At 42.0% G+C, this 17,816-nt stretch overlaps 1 protein-coding gene across 1 annotated transcript in view; it reads right to left on the bottom strand.

Moving 5' to 3' along the window:
- CSMD2 (CUB and Sushi multiple domains 2) overlaps window positions 1-17,816 on the bottom strand; it is a 1,634,099-nt gene that overhangs the window by 490,390 nt on the left and 1,125,893 nt on the right. Inside the window, exon 13 of the mRNA XM_085648024.1 lies at window positions 7,419-7,601. Within this exon, the coding sequence (XP_085504150.1) occupies window positions 7,419-7,601 (183 nt within the window). The remainder of the gene's footprint in view (window positions 1-7,418; window positions 7,602-17,816) is intronic.

Genomic DNA, 17,816 nt, shown 5'->3' with positions numbered 1-17,816 from the left:
CTGCCACAAGGCACACAGGTAGTTTAGACTAATTGGTTTGAAATGAGTGATAAGCAATGTTGAGGTTCTATCTTTTATTCGCACTAGCAATATGTTTAATTGCTGAGATATTCATTACTGTGGCGATACTCGCTACTCATTCCATTTGCAGATGAATCATATATAATACTTATTATTTATTATTATAACCATAAAAAATTGTATGTGTACAGACACCGTGGGTTCGGGGCCAAGCACCCATATCTCTACCCTGAGAGAGATTCTGTGATAGGCCTGTGGGCAGGGACATTTTAAGGATTTGGGGGGACCTGGGCCAAACTTATTTTGGGGGCTACTGGTTGGAACAGCTTTGAATTTAGATCCAATTTCAGCACTTTCATGCACCCTTTGGCCAGGTCACTGACAGTGCACAAGCACACTAGTGCGCATTCTGAATGTGTTTAAATCTAATATTAAGGGGTAGGGGCTTGTGTTTTCAATATTGTAACACAGCAGTAGCTCACTAATGTTACTGCAAATGACCTCCGTGTCACCCTCCCATTTCTCATATTTCAGGTCCTTTTGATCTAAAATAACCTTTTTTATGGATTTTTCATGAAACATAAACACAACATTTCTCTGCAAAATGTCTGTAATAGACTTTCACACATCACCCATATTAAAAATAAATTAAAGAAAAATGGTATTTAAAACAAACTGTCTAAGCATTACTCAAGGTCACCAGGACAAGACTCTGCAGAAAATAGCTAGCTCTCTGAGGGGGCCCCCTGAAAGGCCGGGGCCCTGAGCCAGAGCCCACTTTGCCCATGCCTTAAAACGTCTCTGCCTGTGGGATTCAAAACTCGCCATTCACCCTACTCACCATCCATTTACCTTTTCTCTACAAAGGCCACAGTTTCTTAGGAGACTGGGGAAATTTACCTGGGTTGACATCAAAACCTTTGGGGGTTTACCAGGGCAATAGAGCGCTGCACGGTGCATCACTTTGTATTGCATCCCAAGCCAAAAACATGCACATTTATGATGGAGAACTAAACATCGCACCCATTAACGCATGTTGATATTCAACAGAAACAATGTTTTTTTATTCAATGTGTATTCATCAAATGCGCAAACCAATTCTACTTCTGTCACATTAAATATGGCGTTGCACTAAACAAAACGATCTAAAATTGAACAGGGCACTTCTAACCATGGGCAAATATAGCATCAAACAGTAGGAACCCTTAGGAGATCAATAACATGGAGGGTTGGAATATTGTTCTAATGTACTGTAGCTTCACATTCCGTAGACATTTCCTGAAAGGCTTCCTTTTAGAACTTTGCTAGCATAAAAATGTCCATTACAACATCTGGCCCTGAGCATGAACTTTCAGCCTTTCCATTTGTTTTAAAAGGTGTAAAGAAGATCTATATACCCAGAAAATGCACTAAATTGTTTAGATCTTGTTCAATGTCAAGTAAAACCCAAATAAAACAAAACAGCTTCTAAAAATGTGTTTTACAATCAATATTCAATCACAAGAGTCTAGGATGCATATTAAAATAAAAGTGGACCAATTCACTACACTTTGGGCTGTGCTTTACAACCTCTGCAAAGTATATGTTGAATCCCCTTGTTCCAAAAGCAGTTTTCTTAATATGCAGATTAATGGAGAATACCCAGATGCGCTCCACCATTTGCACTCTTATAGTGCTAAGTAACTAAACTACCAAAGAACACGAGATATATACATGTTCTCATGATTAGAAAAATCTAATTTCTACCCAGACTGCAGTAAGCAATCATACAGACTTCTCTCCAAAAAGTCAGTCTCCAGACAGCAATAACAACAACCTCTTTTATGGCCTCTTTTAGAGTTTGGTGCATTTCCGAATCAATAGGGAGCCTGCTTTGAAAAGCTTGCTCTTCTCCCATCTCACTTAGAGGTGGAAGTACTGCTAGATTTCTGGTGCTAGAACCTCTGATGAACAGCCGTCTGCGTTAGGGCCACTGGTTTAAGGGTGTTGCACGGCCTGTATGTGTTAGTCATGCCTTGCAACATTCTTTTGTGCCTGCTGTGGATCACCTTGCCTTACAAGGTATTGTGCTTCAGTAATAATATAATACTAGGCGTTGGTGGTGAACTATGATTGTTCATGGAGCTTGCAGTTTTCCACACTTCACGGAGCCGCGAAGTTTCGAAAAACTCATCTCCACTGCACAGAGTAGAGTTTTTTCTCGCTGGCGCTTGCCAGTCCCAGCAAGTTTTCTCAACAAGGGTTTTCAGATTTCTCAATGCAGGCTGTCGCGGATGGTCGCGACCGCTTGTGTTGAGAACATTTTGTTCCCATTGAGAAAGCTGTCGCTTCAGTAGAAAATCTACTTTTGCGCTGCGCCTGGTGCCATTCACGCTCATTTTACAGCATGGGACAAAACTGAGAATCATTGAGAACGGCATGAACAAACGTACTCCGATTTTTGGTCACTTAAGCGGAACCATGCTCAGGCCTACAAAATACATCAAGAGATCATTATGACCTTATCCATCATAAGGAGGACCCCGGGTTCTAGGCTTAATAAATTGGCACTTGCGTGCACACATTCCCCGTCTCACTCCATTATCTTCTCCCTACCTTGCTTTCTCCCAACAGCCTCTTGAAAACTATCAACGACTCTCTCATCGTCATATTTGCTCTCCCTCTATATGTATATATGTTTCTAAACATAGCTACACAGCATCAGAACATTTTATGCGATGGAGATAGAAACTGATAATACAAACATTAAGGGGAGCATTCTCCACATTTGATTAATCACTCTTCTGCAAGTTTTCTCTCAAAAATCCATTTTCTCTTTTTGCTTAAAGTAAGACAGCCACTTCATTCTCTTGCTTTACCTCTTTATTTCAACCAATTCCTTCATCTGTGTCTACCCTGCATCTTTGCATGTAACCTCATTCACTTTCCCTCTCCCTCAACTCTTTAATCTTTATGTAATTCCCACTCTCCTTACTCGCTGGCATTAACTTGGTACAGTTGGTGATTTTGTTTGCCATGGGAGTTATACAGCCGTCCATTTCCAGTGTTACATGAAAGGATTGATGATTATGTAAGGGGCCAAACGCAGCTTTCACAAGCAGTCTGATTTCTTGAGTAATGCCTCCTTATAGACTAACTGATCACACTGTGATATAAAAATAAAAAAAAATGGTATTGCAACACCACCTTGCTTTAGCACAAAGGTATCCAATATCAGTTCGAGAGCACCATATCAAAGTCAGAATTTCGGAATACCCATAACCATTGGAAACAGATCCCACCAACTTTCCCTGCATGTACATTTGTCTTATGTGGATATCTTGGAAAGGTCATGGGTTGGTCTTGGCTGAACACTACTGTTATACATTATTCATTCATGATTATAACTTACACAGCTCTAAACCTTGCACAAAGACCAATCTGAGACCATACTTTCTGATGGTGCCCTCCGACAGACAGCAGAACTTTATTTTAATTAAAGGATAACTTATATAAGACAACCCCGGCTTCCATAGGAATTAGAAAGGACAAATTCTTCTGCTTAGGGGTTTTCAAAGCAGATGCAGTTTGTGACTGGGCTGAAAAGGCATCAAATACAGAATTATGCCTCATAGAGCAGATGTTTAACTCCACATGTAGTACCCCACAACTGTGAGAGTTGTAGTGGTCCCCAGAAGACTAACACATGAGAGATGTGAAATATAAGAGAAGTAAAAAAACAGATATAGTTCAAGTAAGAGTATCAATGTATATAGCCTAATAAATGGATGCAGGTGGATTTGTCAAATTTACAAGAAGAATGACAATTATTGTAAAGTGCTTTGTGATGATCTGATTAGGCCACAATAGAAGTATTTGCTGTCATTATAGTTTCCAATACTGTATTAATTTACTTCATAATTACCATAACACACCAAGAGACCATTTGGAGCCAGCTCCACCATAACGAGGACACCTGGATGATCCTAGACTTACAGACATGGCAATCGCATGTAAACCGGAATGGTGACTTTAGTATTAATCATAAAATGGCAGTCTTGGTATTCCAACTTCGCCTCACACACCCTGAAGACTCAGCATGAAGCAGTGCTTTGGATCTCACATGTGCATGCAGGTTCATGGCTAGAGGTCAGGCACAATGTAAAGTACCATTCAATGATTAGGGGGCGTTCAGTTACCCCAGCCCAGTTTCGGTCATTAAAGGAATATGACACCAATTGGAAGAAGCTCAGGGTTGACGCAAGTGTAACAGACGTAGGTCTACCACTTGTTTATGCGCCACATAGATGTGCTCTCTTATTACTCACTAACAAGCATTTGGTGAGCCCGTTTACAAGACTGAGTTTCAGTTGCCATGAAGGGGTTGGGTTTGCACTGACCCGAGATGGCATAAGGACCATAATTCCAGTCCTGGCTCAAGGCCAGCCCTGAGACTAGTGGGCAAACTGGCAATCAGTATCAGAGAAAAATTCAATAGCACTTCTTCCTACCCAATCAACATTCAACAGATAATTTGTCAAGCAAGAGCTTGGAACATCCATCTCTAAATTCCAACTAAAGATGGTGGTTCGACCACCTCCACCTGAAAGCAGGCTGAATTGTTTTCTGCAGTCACTTACATGTGAACACAGCAGGCACAATTTGGGCTAAACAGATAATTACAAAGGAAACAAAAGAAATGATACTGCGCTCCTTAACATTGCTTGCCCAATTTCCCTGTACTTCTGGTTTAGGCAGATATGTAAAGCAGGGGACAGATAACTGAAAAGATTTCCCACTTTCCCACAATGTGGTCAAGAGTTGAAGACAGCAATACACCTCAGTTCTTTTTATTCCGAATCTATTTATTTATTTATTAAGTGTTTTGTATAGCGCGGACATGACCCACTAGGGTATTAGAGCGCTTTACAGCAGTTGCAAATAATTACAAGAATTAGCAAAAACAAAGTTAGATACAAATTGGAGCATGCAAACATGAGAAAACAGTGCTGGGAGAAACAGGCCCCACACAGGGAATAGGGGAGGCGAACAGGAGAACAGTTGGGGAGATTGCAGGAGGACGATGGCAAGAGCAGAGGAGACTGCAGGCAATCACTGCTGGATCACCCCACAAAGACCTTGTAGAGAAAATCTTTAATCAGAAAGTTAGAGAGGATATAGTTGAACACGTGTTGCGGCTCAGACAATTATGAGTAAGACAACCGCAGAAAAAGATCACTGTTGCTGATAGGAGTTTGGCTCTTCAGCTAAATTAAAAAAGAGTCATTTCAAGTTTGGTGGTGCAGGAGCCTCACCACGCATTACCCACCATATCCATGAATCCCCCGCCTCATTAAGAAGTGGCGGAACCACCACGCTTCTGACTACAGCGCCTCGTCTTGCTCTGCCTTCTGAAGCCTTTGGCTTACAGCCGATCTGACAAAGGGCTGTCGGCTTGTGGATGTCAGAAGGCCCTCCCTCTTTAGGTTGGACCTTTTGATGTATATTTGTCCTGACAGGGACTGCCATGTGAAGTGGTCTCTGGTAGGAAAAGTAGCTAATGGTCCTACTCTCAGTACTCTCAGAAAGAACATTTCCTGCACGTCAGGGCCATTGAGCTTTTATTTCTCAGAAACAAACTGCTGGTGTGGGAATTTGTATAAGAGAAACAAAAACATTACCAAGATGGCCACGATGGCATAGTGGCCCAACCCACAATGAATTTTCTCTGACAGTGCTCCGGCTGTACATGAAGGATCGTCTTTGGCAAAAAAGGTACCCCAGAGCAGTAAGGTGTCTTTAAAAATACCAAGTCTTTGATATAATATTTAATAAGACACAATATCCAGATTGTTCTGTTTGTGAGGTGCAGAGTTGGTAATATTTCTCTCTCCATTTTTTAGTAAAATCCAACTATAATAATTATGTAAAAAGATGCATTTTATTTAAAAATAAATCTAAGGGTTCAGCAGGCTGAGACGTTATAATCATGCCCACAGTCTGCTTGAATGAGAGACAGCTTGTGTTGTTCAGCCTGCTCTCATTTCTTGAAGATTTAAGCAGATGGGCACAAGATGCAATTGTACAGAGAATATGTATCTGAGGAAATAGTCCTACAAGTGGATTACAATACAATATAGGAGAGAAAAAACTGTTCAAAAAAGTATATAATTAAGGCTCAGACCAGAGAGGCACCCGCACACTGACACATCCGCTTGCAGAATCTTTAAGTTTAAATCAATAAGCAAATAATCTATATTGGTTTTAATCTCCCCCGGATCTATCATATTTCACCAAAGCGCATGTGTATAAACACACAATCCCAGCGCGTACACCCCAACAACCCCACGCGACCAAACACACACAATGGCAAAGAAATGCCTACGATGCTTCCTGCACTATACTTGCAACCATATTGTAATTTAGCATGTATCATATATCCCCTCTTCTTGTACTGTAGTTATATACTACTTAGCTATTTAACAGTTGTTATCATACAGCCGAACTCCCACCGCTTCTCTATACACACACAAATTGTTATGTTAATAGAATGTTCAACCCTCTCTTCCCACCCCCTCTCTTCTGTATACACACACACACAATCTCACACATGCCGATATTTTGATTATGTATCTATGTGTCTGTATTTATACAGTATTGTATTCATTAAATGTCTTTCATATGTTCTTTCTCCCAGCTCTACTCTGCATATATGCATATGCACATGCTTGTATCATTTCACACTTTGTCAGTCTTTCCACTCCCATCGCCATTGCATGTATACATCATTGCATTAATTTAGTGTTGCCCATACCTCCCCACTACGACCTCCCCACTCTCCATTTTGGAATAAATAGATGCACCATTATGTAAATTTACTGCTGATCATAGTTTCTCACTCCCTACTGTAATGCACATAAATGTCTTTCATTTAATCTCAAACACACCTTCTCTCAAGTCCCTGTATATGACACTATATTTCTTTCTGGTACAGGCTGTGCCCAGTATTGGTGACATTGGCTGCTGTAATGCACCTGCAGCCTTCGTGAGACGAAGCTTTGAGAAAGGAATGCAACGCTAATTCAGGTGGACTATGCAGAACTTTCAAGAGCAGCCAATGTTTTTTTAGTTATGGCCATTGTGGCCCATGGTGAGAGTAAGAAAGTAGACCCCCGTAAATGAATTGGCAATGAAAGACCAAATAATGCCGTATTAAAAGGGAGCGGGCACAGAAGGCGAAGCTGGAACCCATTACAAACTTCATCACACTTGCCAAGGAGGCTTCGGGTCTCTCTTTCTTATTATTTATAATCTAATTGCAGAGGAGGGAGGCAGCAGTGGCAGAGCAATGCATTAAGAAGCGGCGAGAGAGGGGTGTTCTGGGAGTTGCCACAGACGGGGCCAAGGCACAGACTTACAAACACATCCAGGTTTTTTTGCCGACCACTGGTTATTCTTCTGGCAGGTGATGGTTTTCTGGCCCACCAGCTCAAAGGCCGGCTGGCACTCAAATTTCAGCATGTCGCCATGGCGAAACCTGGAACCCTCCCTCTTGCCGTAGGCTGGGACACCAGGGTCCCCACAGCTTCCCTGGTCAATTTCTAAGAGAAAGAAGCAAAAGAGGAAGGTGTTTTACAAACATTAATCTTTAGCCTTACACAGAAAGTACACCAGCGTCATGCAATAGTGCCCACCGCCTCCTGTTTAACCTTGAGGAACACAAATTGTTGACTTTTGTCATTTTTGATCTTCATGGATCAGTGAAACCCAGCATTGCATGTGATCAGTAGATGTAAAATAATGATATTATGTATACTCTTATCTCTATTACAGATCCCATGTCTACAATATGTATATTAAACAGGTAAGGATCTTACATCCGATGGACAAAAATATTTAACAAAGACAGCAAACTGTAGGGAAAATACACCAGGAATGGAGAAGAGAATAACAGAGAGGAAACTGGGAAGAAAGCACAGAGGAAAAGAACAATATTGGTAACAGGGGAAAAAGGAAATGAGAAGATAGAGAAAGGGACTTCTAGAAAAGACAGAGAAGCAATTGGGAAGAATGGCATGTAAACTCAGTTTGAGAAATTATAAATAAGCGGTTTCAAATAGAGGGTAGTTAAATAAAAGATGGTGAGAGTAACTTTCCCAGGAAGAAGGAAAGTCAAGAAATGACATACAGGGATGTAGGAAAACTGGGGTTCTAAGATGCGCTGTAAAGGCAAACAGCACTGCTATAATCTCAAATTGTGTACATGTAAGAGCAAGAGTTGTGTCAATTTGAGCTGCGCTGTTAAAATCCTTTGTTGTGTAAAGTCAGATAACATTGCTAGAAACACTTGCTATGTAAAGTTGAACAGATCTCTGTGCATCACGTGCTGTGTAACTTTTGATAACCCCATCATAATTGTGTGTTCTGTAAAGTTGAACAGCACCATTAAAAATATGTTTTGCTGTTTTGTGTACATTTTGACGTTCTGTTCACGTCATCCAGTGTGCAATTGACAACGTGTGTTGTTTCCGTTTATCTTGGACTCCGCTGCTGGTGAGCCTTAGGTCCAAACTGACCCCTCCTCAGACTTGACATCAAGGCGAGGCCATCAGCTCTCAGTCACACCTAAAAGAAAACCTGTTCGCACTTCAGAGTTCATCCTATGTTACCTTCGTGTCTTAGACATGGCGTCCTTCTCTTCACGCTTGGTGCTTTGCAGGCGCTCGCTGAAACGTACCTACTTCACCTCTAGGGTGGGCTATATGTTGGCTTAAACGGTTAGAATCAGCTTTCCTCTTATTCACACCTGTTCTCATGCCGCAGGTCATACCTAAAGCATGCCTTCCTCTCCTCACACCTGGCTGAAGGATACCTAACATCATTAGAACATGCCTTTCTACATACTAACCAGAGCTGACACTATGCCGCTGACTATATTTTGAACATACCGTCCTTGGGTACAGATCTGCCTGTATGTTACCGGTCAGGTGTAGAGTATGTCTGTTTCAGACTCTGAGATGGCTTCACGCTGCCAGTCATGCTTAGAACATGCCTTTCCCTTATGTTGCCAGTCACTTGCTAGCTATGATTATAACATTACTTTTTTTTAATTGAGAGTTGGGTTTACGCTGGTGGTTATTGACAGAACTTGCTGTTTCTCAATTAGAGCTTGTTTCACGCTCCTGGTCATGCTTAGAACATGCCTTTCCTTTAAACTGACAGTAACAGTTAGAACATGCCCTACTCTTATTTAGAGTATACTTTACGCTGGTGGTTAGTGACCGAACTTGCGGTTTTATATTGAAAGCTTTCTTCACGATACAGGTCAGGCTTAAAACATACCTTTACTTTATGTTGCAGGTCACTTGTTAAACAGAGTTGGTTTTACACTGGTGGTCAATGAAGAACTTGCTGTTTCATAATCAGAGCTTGTTTCTCGGTCATGCTTAGATCATGCCTTTTCTTTACACTGCCAGTCATGCGTAGAACATGTCCTTTGCTGATTTAAAGTATGTTTTACGTTGGTGGTCAGCGATATAACTTACTGTTTCATATTTAGAGCTTGTTTCACTCTGCAGGTCATGCTTAGAACATAGTGAAAATATGTAAGTGCCGCCTCCTCCGTTTTTCAGTGTTGGTAAAAAAAAAGGGAGTGCTTCACGTTTTCAGGTGATGATTTTTTAATTTGTTTTACTGTTGTTCACAGATTTTAGATTTTTATCATTTATTCGAGATTCTACACGGTACAGTTTGAGATTCTCAACAGCCGACATGCGTTTCGCCTGTACATGGTCATCCGGACGAGGGCTTCCTCAAGGTTTTCTAAAATGGTTAATATCAGTTCCTTAATTTGCGATTTTGTTTCAAATAGCTCTTATATTTCAGACAGTCATGGATAGAAAAATGTGGTTGCAGTCTGTACGGCATCATCTTTCATGCTTAGAACATACCATTCTTTTATGTTGCCGGTTACTTGCTAGATATGATTAGAACAGAGTTGGTTTTACGTTGGTGGTCGGAGACAGAACCTGCTGTTTCTTATTTAGAGCTTGCTTCACGCTGCCGGTCATGCTTAGAACATACCTTTCCTTTACACTGCCAGTCATGCTTAGAACATGCCTTTCTCAAGTTCACAGCTGGCTTTCCGTGATACAACATGCCTGTTCCACGCTGACACTCAGGCTCAGAAAAGCCTGCCCTGCTCCTGCTTGAAGCTGGCTGGTAATGCTGGTCAGGCTTGGAGCAGGCCTGCCTCCTGCCCAGATCAGGCTGGGAGGTGCATGCCTCATCTTAAACCAGTGTAAATAATGGAGACAGACACCAGGGCAGGTTTAATACAGATCTGTAAATCTCTTTATCTTTGATCAGACCCTGTGAGGATGGGAAGGGATTTTATGTATGGAAACCCCATAAAGTTCTAACATAATAAACCCTTTATTACAAATATGTCCGCCTGTGCAGTCTATTACACTCAACACTAACATGTAACATTCCGAAACTACAATAATGGAGCGAGGAAATGAGTTCAGGAAATAAAGAACTATCAGACAGACATAAAACTTCAGATCCTCTGCAGAAGGAGGCTTCTGCTTTGTGTTCCATAAAGAAAGTGCTTCATTGTAATGCAGTTACGACTGAATAGCAGCCGAGCTCACAGAAGTGAAAGACTCTCTCTAATAGGATTAGGGTTTTTCATTATTTAGAGGGTTTGCCGTGCGTGCTCTTTTTAGTGCGCACATGATGCAAATTCCAACATGGGTGGCGGCAGGACTGAACATTGTTTGATTTTGGAACTATGCGCGGGTGTCCAACGTAAGTCCAACAAGGCCAGGTCCATGCCACATTTTCAAGTCAACCGCTGGCTTGGTAAATATTCCCAGTTGAAGATTCATTATACGTAAATTTATCTCTTGGGGCGATCCCAAAAATATGCCTTGGTCCCTGCCCTTCTTGACCAATGTTCAACCATACTGAATTTAAAATGACCAATAGGAAAGCTTTTTAAATTTTTTTATTTAGACCCTATAGACTCAGCTTCATAAACTGAGCACTGCTCAGTGGGACCTGATATCTAGCCCTATTCCATCCCCTATTACTTTGGGTTGGTAAGCACTCGCAGAACCTAGCATGATATCCTGTACATACACCTACTGCACTGTAGCCAACGCATGTGCTGTGATCCGATGTTGCTTCATCAATTATTTCGACAAATAATTATGTCTGTGAAGGTGGCGGCAGGAGTTTATGATCATTGAGTGGACTGTTTCCCTAGTGACTCAGAGCAAGAAAGTTGGGCTCTGGTGACACATCAACACGTAATGAGCCACCGGTGGACTCGCGTCTTTACACATATTGTACCCATTGACCAATTAAGTTTCATCTTTTGGCCTCCATCTTAAAGCTTACGCTGACAGCCACGTGCTCAGTACAGTACTGAGCTCTTTCAAGGATTGCAAATCAGTCACTATGACTTATTTAGATTTTCGGAAAAAAGGCACATCACCTTTTCCCAGAATGAGAATTCTAGATTTTCTTTTTTGAGGGCCACAATGACATATGAAGTAAATATGAAGTTAAAAATTCTGAGTAATGTCCATTTAAAAATGGAAATAACAAATTTTGGAGTAAGTCAATAAATGTTTCCGTAAATCGCTGCAACTATCAACAGAGTTATGCACTTAGGCGTGCTGCACCTAAGTTTCCATTTCCAAAATCATTCATCCAGGCTTCCTAAACGGCACCTAATTTCTGTACTCACCCCGCTCTGTGTCTTAACTGTATGACAAATTAGCCGAAAAATGTCCAGGTTGAATTCAGTACTAGGTACAACTATGCACCCCTTTGGGGACGGGGGAGACCCCTGGACCCTTGACTCGGAATCCATGTGTGCTGCAACACGGACAAAGTAGCAAAAACCAACTATCCACATCACCCTACCCCTCTTCGGAGAAAACTAACCATTGCAATAGACCAACATAACTCAAGAAGCCACAGCATCACCAGATTTGAAATCATGAAGCACAAAAAGGAGAATTAGCAGGAGAGAAGTGGAGCAGTGAAATTTTGGCTCCACCCTTACACGTCACAAATAAGCAATATCTATGTACACTTAGCATTACATATTTAGCGTGGCCTAACGTTATTAATGTAAAGTATTTCACTTGACATCATTATTAAAGTGCATTCACTGTAGGATTAGCCACTCATGCATAGACTGTGTGCCTTAACTGTATTAGATGATATACTTTTTAGAGACTTGCTGAATAAACCATCTTCATACTATTAGAATATGTGTACCTTAGAAACTAAAAGGTTTTATGTAACACGTGCACTAATGATTCACATTTGCATTTATAATGTAGTTCTTAGTCACAAATGGAGACGTGTATTCAAAAGTTATTTTTCCTTTAGGAAATTTAACATGAATCTAATGTACAGACAGTTTTATTCAGTGGTGCTTAAATGTGCACACGCATATTAAATGTGCACAATTGATTTAGTACTTTAAGTTGTCCTGAATAGGCCTATTTTTCTTCTTGCATAAAATACTGTTTTCCATTTTCAGCATGAATGTCTATTTACTTGCAGGTACAATTCACATGGTTTGTTAGTTTGAGAATAGATACAACACTGTACTAGCGATAGAGAGAGCTGGAGAAAAGAACTCCACAATGACCATGGAGAGCCAGAGTGTCAACTGAAAGGGACCATTTAGTAATGTAACTAAGAGCCACAGGTACTTTAGGGCAATGCCGTTCCCATGCTCGGCCTGGAAGAAAGCGCAGATGTTTCAGCTTCCAACATGAGAATGGAAGGGACAATGGAACTCCTGATGATGCGAACGGGGGTGGGGAGGGGGGTTGCATTAGGAGGATCTGGTGGAGATAACTGATGTTCACACTGGATGATGACCAGCCATTTTCCTTTGGACTCTGCGAGGTTTAGACCTCTAAGCTTTTCCCTTTTCATTCTTTGCTAAGTGTAGTTTAGGCAAACATTTATTCCCTTGTGCCAGGAAGACTATTGGTCGAGCTTTTGCAATTCTGACACCTTCCTGCACTTCCCCGCTTTTTTTTCTATTTTTATGATTTTTGAGATTCTTTAGGTTCTAAAACCATCCTCCTTAGTTTGGAATTTATTTAGTTGACACTGGACTTTATTCATGTATAAATGAGAGAAACAGAAACTCTTCTCTAACCATCAGATTCTGCTATTGGTCTTTTGTATTGCTGTGACTGAACAACTTGTTTGCCATAGGCACGCCTAAACTTCTTCAGGAGGTTGGGTTTTCCAGTTGTTACTCTGTACCTTTAAGGCATGCTACTAAGATTTGTTTACCTTAACTGGACTGCTAATTTGTAATAAAATGTCTTAACTATAGTCACTGATTCCTGGTACTTTCTGTGTATCCTGGTCCTTACTGTGTAGCAAAATAGGTTACACTGTTAATCAAAAATGATTGATCGAATGCTAACTCCCTTCACCTCTCAAGCGGCGAAGAAAAGGTCCATCGGAGGACAAATGGTAAGAGGGTTGGCCCAGATCGCTGCACCACAAGTAATTTCAAGGTTTATACCCAGGATCTGAATGAACATTTCAACACATGCCAGCTGGGCAGCTCCTTGCATTTCTGAGAAACTCTTAAAACAGAGACCGACACGTGGCACCTCACCATCAAACCAACAAGGACCTACTCTGCTCTGCTGGCTCTAGCGTTACTCTTACCCAGTGTAATGGTATTCAATGTGCCTCAGAAGGATAGAAGGGTAAGGAGGCCGTGTGGGATTCACACTTGCGACCTGCAGTTCACTTACTCACTGAGCCATCTTGGTGGCTTCGTTAGAATTATTCCCTATTCCGATCTGTTGATATAACACGACATTGTAATGGCTCGAGTGTGTCCAACCTATGTTTGTACTATTTAAGTAACGGACCGAAACCAAGGTGGGAAGTGGGAGCACTGCCATCAGCTGGGTGTCTACTTAATCTGCCATGTAGGCAGAGAGAACAAGGTATTCTGGAGCCAGAGAGCCCAGTACATGCATATTATTTCACATTTACTTCGAACCAGATGTGCTTGTTCAGAGCTGCACCGCAGCAGATAGAGGCCTGCAATGTACCTTGCTCGATAGACTAAGTGGTAAATATCATTCTAAGTGGCACCATCTTATTTCAATAACCTCTGGCAGGAAAAGGTAGTCACCATATTATATAAAAATGCTGTCGGAATGACATCATGGGGTCTGGCTGAACGCCTCAGCACTCCACCAAAGACAATTTGAGGAAAACCTAAAAAAAAAAAAAAAAACACACAGCTTTGTTGAAATGTACACTGGCTTAGTCTTTCATTTTCCGAAAGATGCAGTATGTCCTCCTCCCCTTCAACTAATCAAGACGAATATGCAAATGTGGTATGTAATTTTTAAATGACTACATTTTCTGAATACTTGTCACGTTGAGAAAATTTTTCAACGTGACTGGACCATGATTATTTTTAATGCGGCTCTACCGTACTTTAACACATTTTATTAGCTTGGTTAAATAAGATTTTATTCTCTAATTAAGGAGTTTACAACATAGGCCCAGGAGGACTGTATCCAGGTCCTATTTTCAGCAAGACACTTTTGCTTACAATAAATCTAAATGGAATGCATACATATTGTCAATGGGTATTCTGAAACTCTGGCATGGATCCAACATGGACGTATAGTGAGTTCACCAGTTTAAATATATGCACTAGGTTTGTTGTGTCTGAATGAGTTTGCTTCTTAGGCCTGCTTGTGCCTGTACAATCAGCGTGCATGTATTTATGGCAAGCATTGCTGTGCATGTCAGATTAGAGCTTGGTACATCCTTTCCTAGGTGCTTGTTTTTCCTGTTGGTCTGGATGCACAGGCTGGCTGCCCTAGGTTTGTATGAACACCAACCTCTCTACATGGCACTGTGTTTCAAATGGGTGAGGTACAGTACCGCTGACCGTGTTCTGCCTGTTCTCACAGAGAGTGTGCGACTTGGGCCTGTGTGTGCATCAGCTCTTTGTGTATTTCCAGCAGTGCTTTTCTCATCTCTCCCTGTAGGATTTTTTCTTATCCGCATTAGCATTGGTGAGCTTTAATGTTCGCCTGTCTCGCTTTTCAATTGCTTCTGCCAAATTGGAAACTTCGTTTTATGACAGTTGCTTTAAAGACAAAAATCGCATAATCCCAGATCCATTTTACTGTTTCTCACATTCGGCTCTGCGTTGCACAGTTAAAGCTGTTATTTTTTATCGACATCTCTGAAATAGGGAGTATTTTGCTCAAAAGTAATGGTTTCCCAGTTCATCATTACAGGATGTGGCGGATGTTAAGCCCCTCGCAGAGCAGTCAATGTTCCTCATTATTTCTCCTTATTCTGCTTTGCTGTTTTCGACAAGAGTTTACTTCACCTAATTTTTGCCCAAATAATTATTGACGTGTCGATTTCTCCTTCGGTTGTTTACGAGGTTCTGCAAAGTCCCCAAGACAATTCTTCGGAACAACCACTCCGTGGAAGCTGTTGGACAACTGCAACCTACAGAGCTCCACATGACGGCGCAGACCAAAGACAACAAAGAGACGGGGGTGACGAGCACATCACTTACCCAAAATACTTCGGGGGAAAAGCCACGTGGGAAAGAAACCAGCCCAGAATGAGAGGTATAAGCTCAAAGCCTGAGGACAGACACGGGACCCCAGGGATATTTCCAGGCACTGGGAGACAACACTGATTTTGGGAGGCATGTGAGGAGCCTACAGACGTATAGACAACATAAATGACCGGTAAATGACCGGTCGACTGGATAGAGTTTGAGAAACAGGTGTGCAGTCGTTGAGGTGGGCCAGAGCCTGACAGACAAGTTCAGAGGGACAATTGAAGAACCTGGAAGACAGGCCATAGACTTTGAGATAGGGCCTGTAGAGAGCCTGTGAGACTAACTCAGAGACTATAGGGCCGCACTGGAGCACAGAAAGGCTTGAGAGACAGGTTTGCTATCTGTGAGTTAGGGCCAGAGCCGGGTAGGCTGGTCAAAAGCCTGAAGGACAGGTGCAGAGACTGAGAGAGACAGAGTGAGAGCCCTTGAGACATGTCTACTCAGTGGCATCTCTATTGTTGACGACAAGTCTGTAAGACGGGCAAGCCTGTGCACAATCCCGAGCCGGGAGACAGGCCAGAGCCCAGAGCACAGCCCTGAGTCCGGGAGATAAGTATAAAGCCCGGGATGAGGCAGCGGCAGGGAGATTAGCTCAGGTGTAACGGGCCGTCCCAGAGATTCAGAGAGCATGTGCATCAGTCCTACAAACTGTGGGGCCTCCCAAGTACATGAAGACCTTCCGAAGACCATCAAACCCTCAGAAAGGCAGCCCGAGAGCCAGGAAGACAAGTCAGAGCCCAGGCTTACAATAGAGATTCTGGACAAGAAGTCTTTCTTCTGAGAGAACGACCTAAAGAAAGGAAAATGGGCCACTGGAGAAGAGTAATAGTCTGTGAAACAAGTCCACCAAATGGAGCAGGTAGATACCTGTGACACTGGCTGAGGGAACAGGAGAACGGCCTAGAACACAGGAACAGTTACAGAGAAAGGCTTACGTCTGTGGGACAAGCCAGAACCTAGGAGACAGAGAGGGAGGCTGAGGGACAGGTTCCGAGCCTGATAAAGAAAGGTCACAGCCTAAGAGACAGTGACATATTGAATGATATTGCTTCTGGGAAACAAATCTTTATTCTATGAGACAGGCATAGAGTTTGGAAGACAGCTCCAGGGGTCAGGGGGTTGTTTTAAAGTCTAGAAGAGAGAGTCTGGCAGCTACGTTCAAAGCCAGGGATACTAGTTCAGAGCATGAGAGTGAGAGAAAAAGATCAAAGGAAAGAGAACGTTAAGCACATACCTGTCATAGTGCGAAAGACAAGTTTAGAGGATAGAAGACACAGCATGGAAACAAGGACTACAGCTTAAGGGACGCGTTGAGCCTGGGAGATCTTTACAAGGCACAAGAGAGGGAGCATAAGAGAAACCGGGGAGACAACTCAAAACTCTGGGCAACAGGGACAGAATTAAGGTTGTTCAAAATCATGTAGTCATTTTCATGAAATTTGACAAAATTCTGATAATAAACTAGTGAAATCAAATTACGCATTTAGATGGGCATGTTATTTTTTTTTCATGCGAGCATGCTCGTAGTGCCAAAACTTTATTGGGATTTTCAAGTGGGTATATCATAGTACGCATTACATTGAGCATTTTAGTTATACAGAGAGCTCAGGATACAATTCAGGCATTGTGCACCATCTGTGCCAATTGTGGCGTTGTCTACGAAGCTTATCCAGAATGTCGTAATGCCCCTAAGGAGGCCACCAGTTTATCACAGTGCTGAGCATTACATTCCTAGCCTCCGACCTATTGTGCCCAAGGGGAGCGTTGTCCGCTCAACTGACCCATTACCCCACCTCCCACCCGGAACCCACCCTCCATACCCAACTATGCCACAAGGACCAAAAAAGTTTTGTTAATGAGCCTCCTATGTGCAAAATTTAAAATTTGAAAATTATGACTTTTAGGGGTAGTTCAATAAAAATTTTGCCCAGGACTATCCAGAACCCAGAAGAAATGTATTTCCAGAGAACAGAAGACAGAGGCGGAGATTTACTAAGATTTTACTCCGTGTTGTGATGCGAATCGGCAAAAAATCTTTCTTTTCCTAATAACTTTCCAACGCTAAACTTGTTTAGCGCTGGAAATAATGTGAAAGTAACGCAAAGTAGCGCATAGCGCTGCTTAGCATTACTTAGTGCCAAGG

Source organism: Triturus cristatus, chromosome 3_2, assembly GCF_964204655.1.
Source record: "Triturus cristatus chromosome 3_2, aTriCri1.1, whole genome shotgun sequence".
Lineage (NCBI taxonomy): Eukaryota > Metazoa > Chordata > Amphibia > Caudata > Salamandridae > Triturus > Triturus cristatus.
The sequence above is the reverse complement of the archived record's forward strand: the minus strand, read 5'-3'. Positions and strand labels throughout refer to the sequence as shown.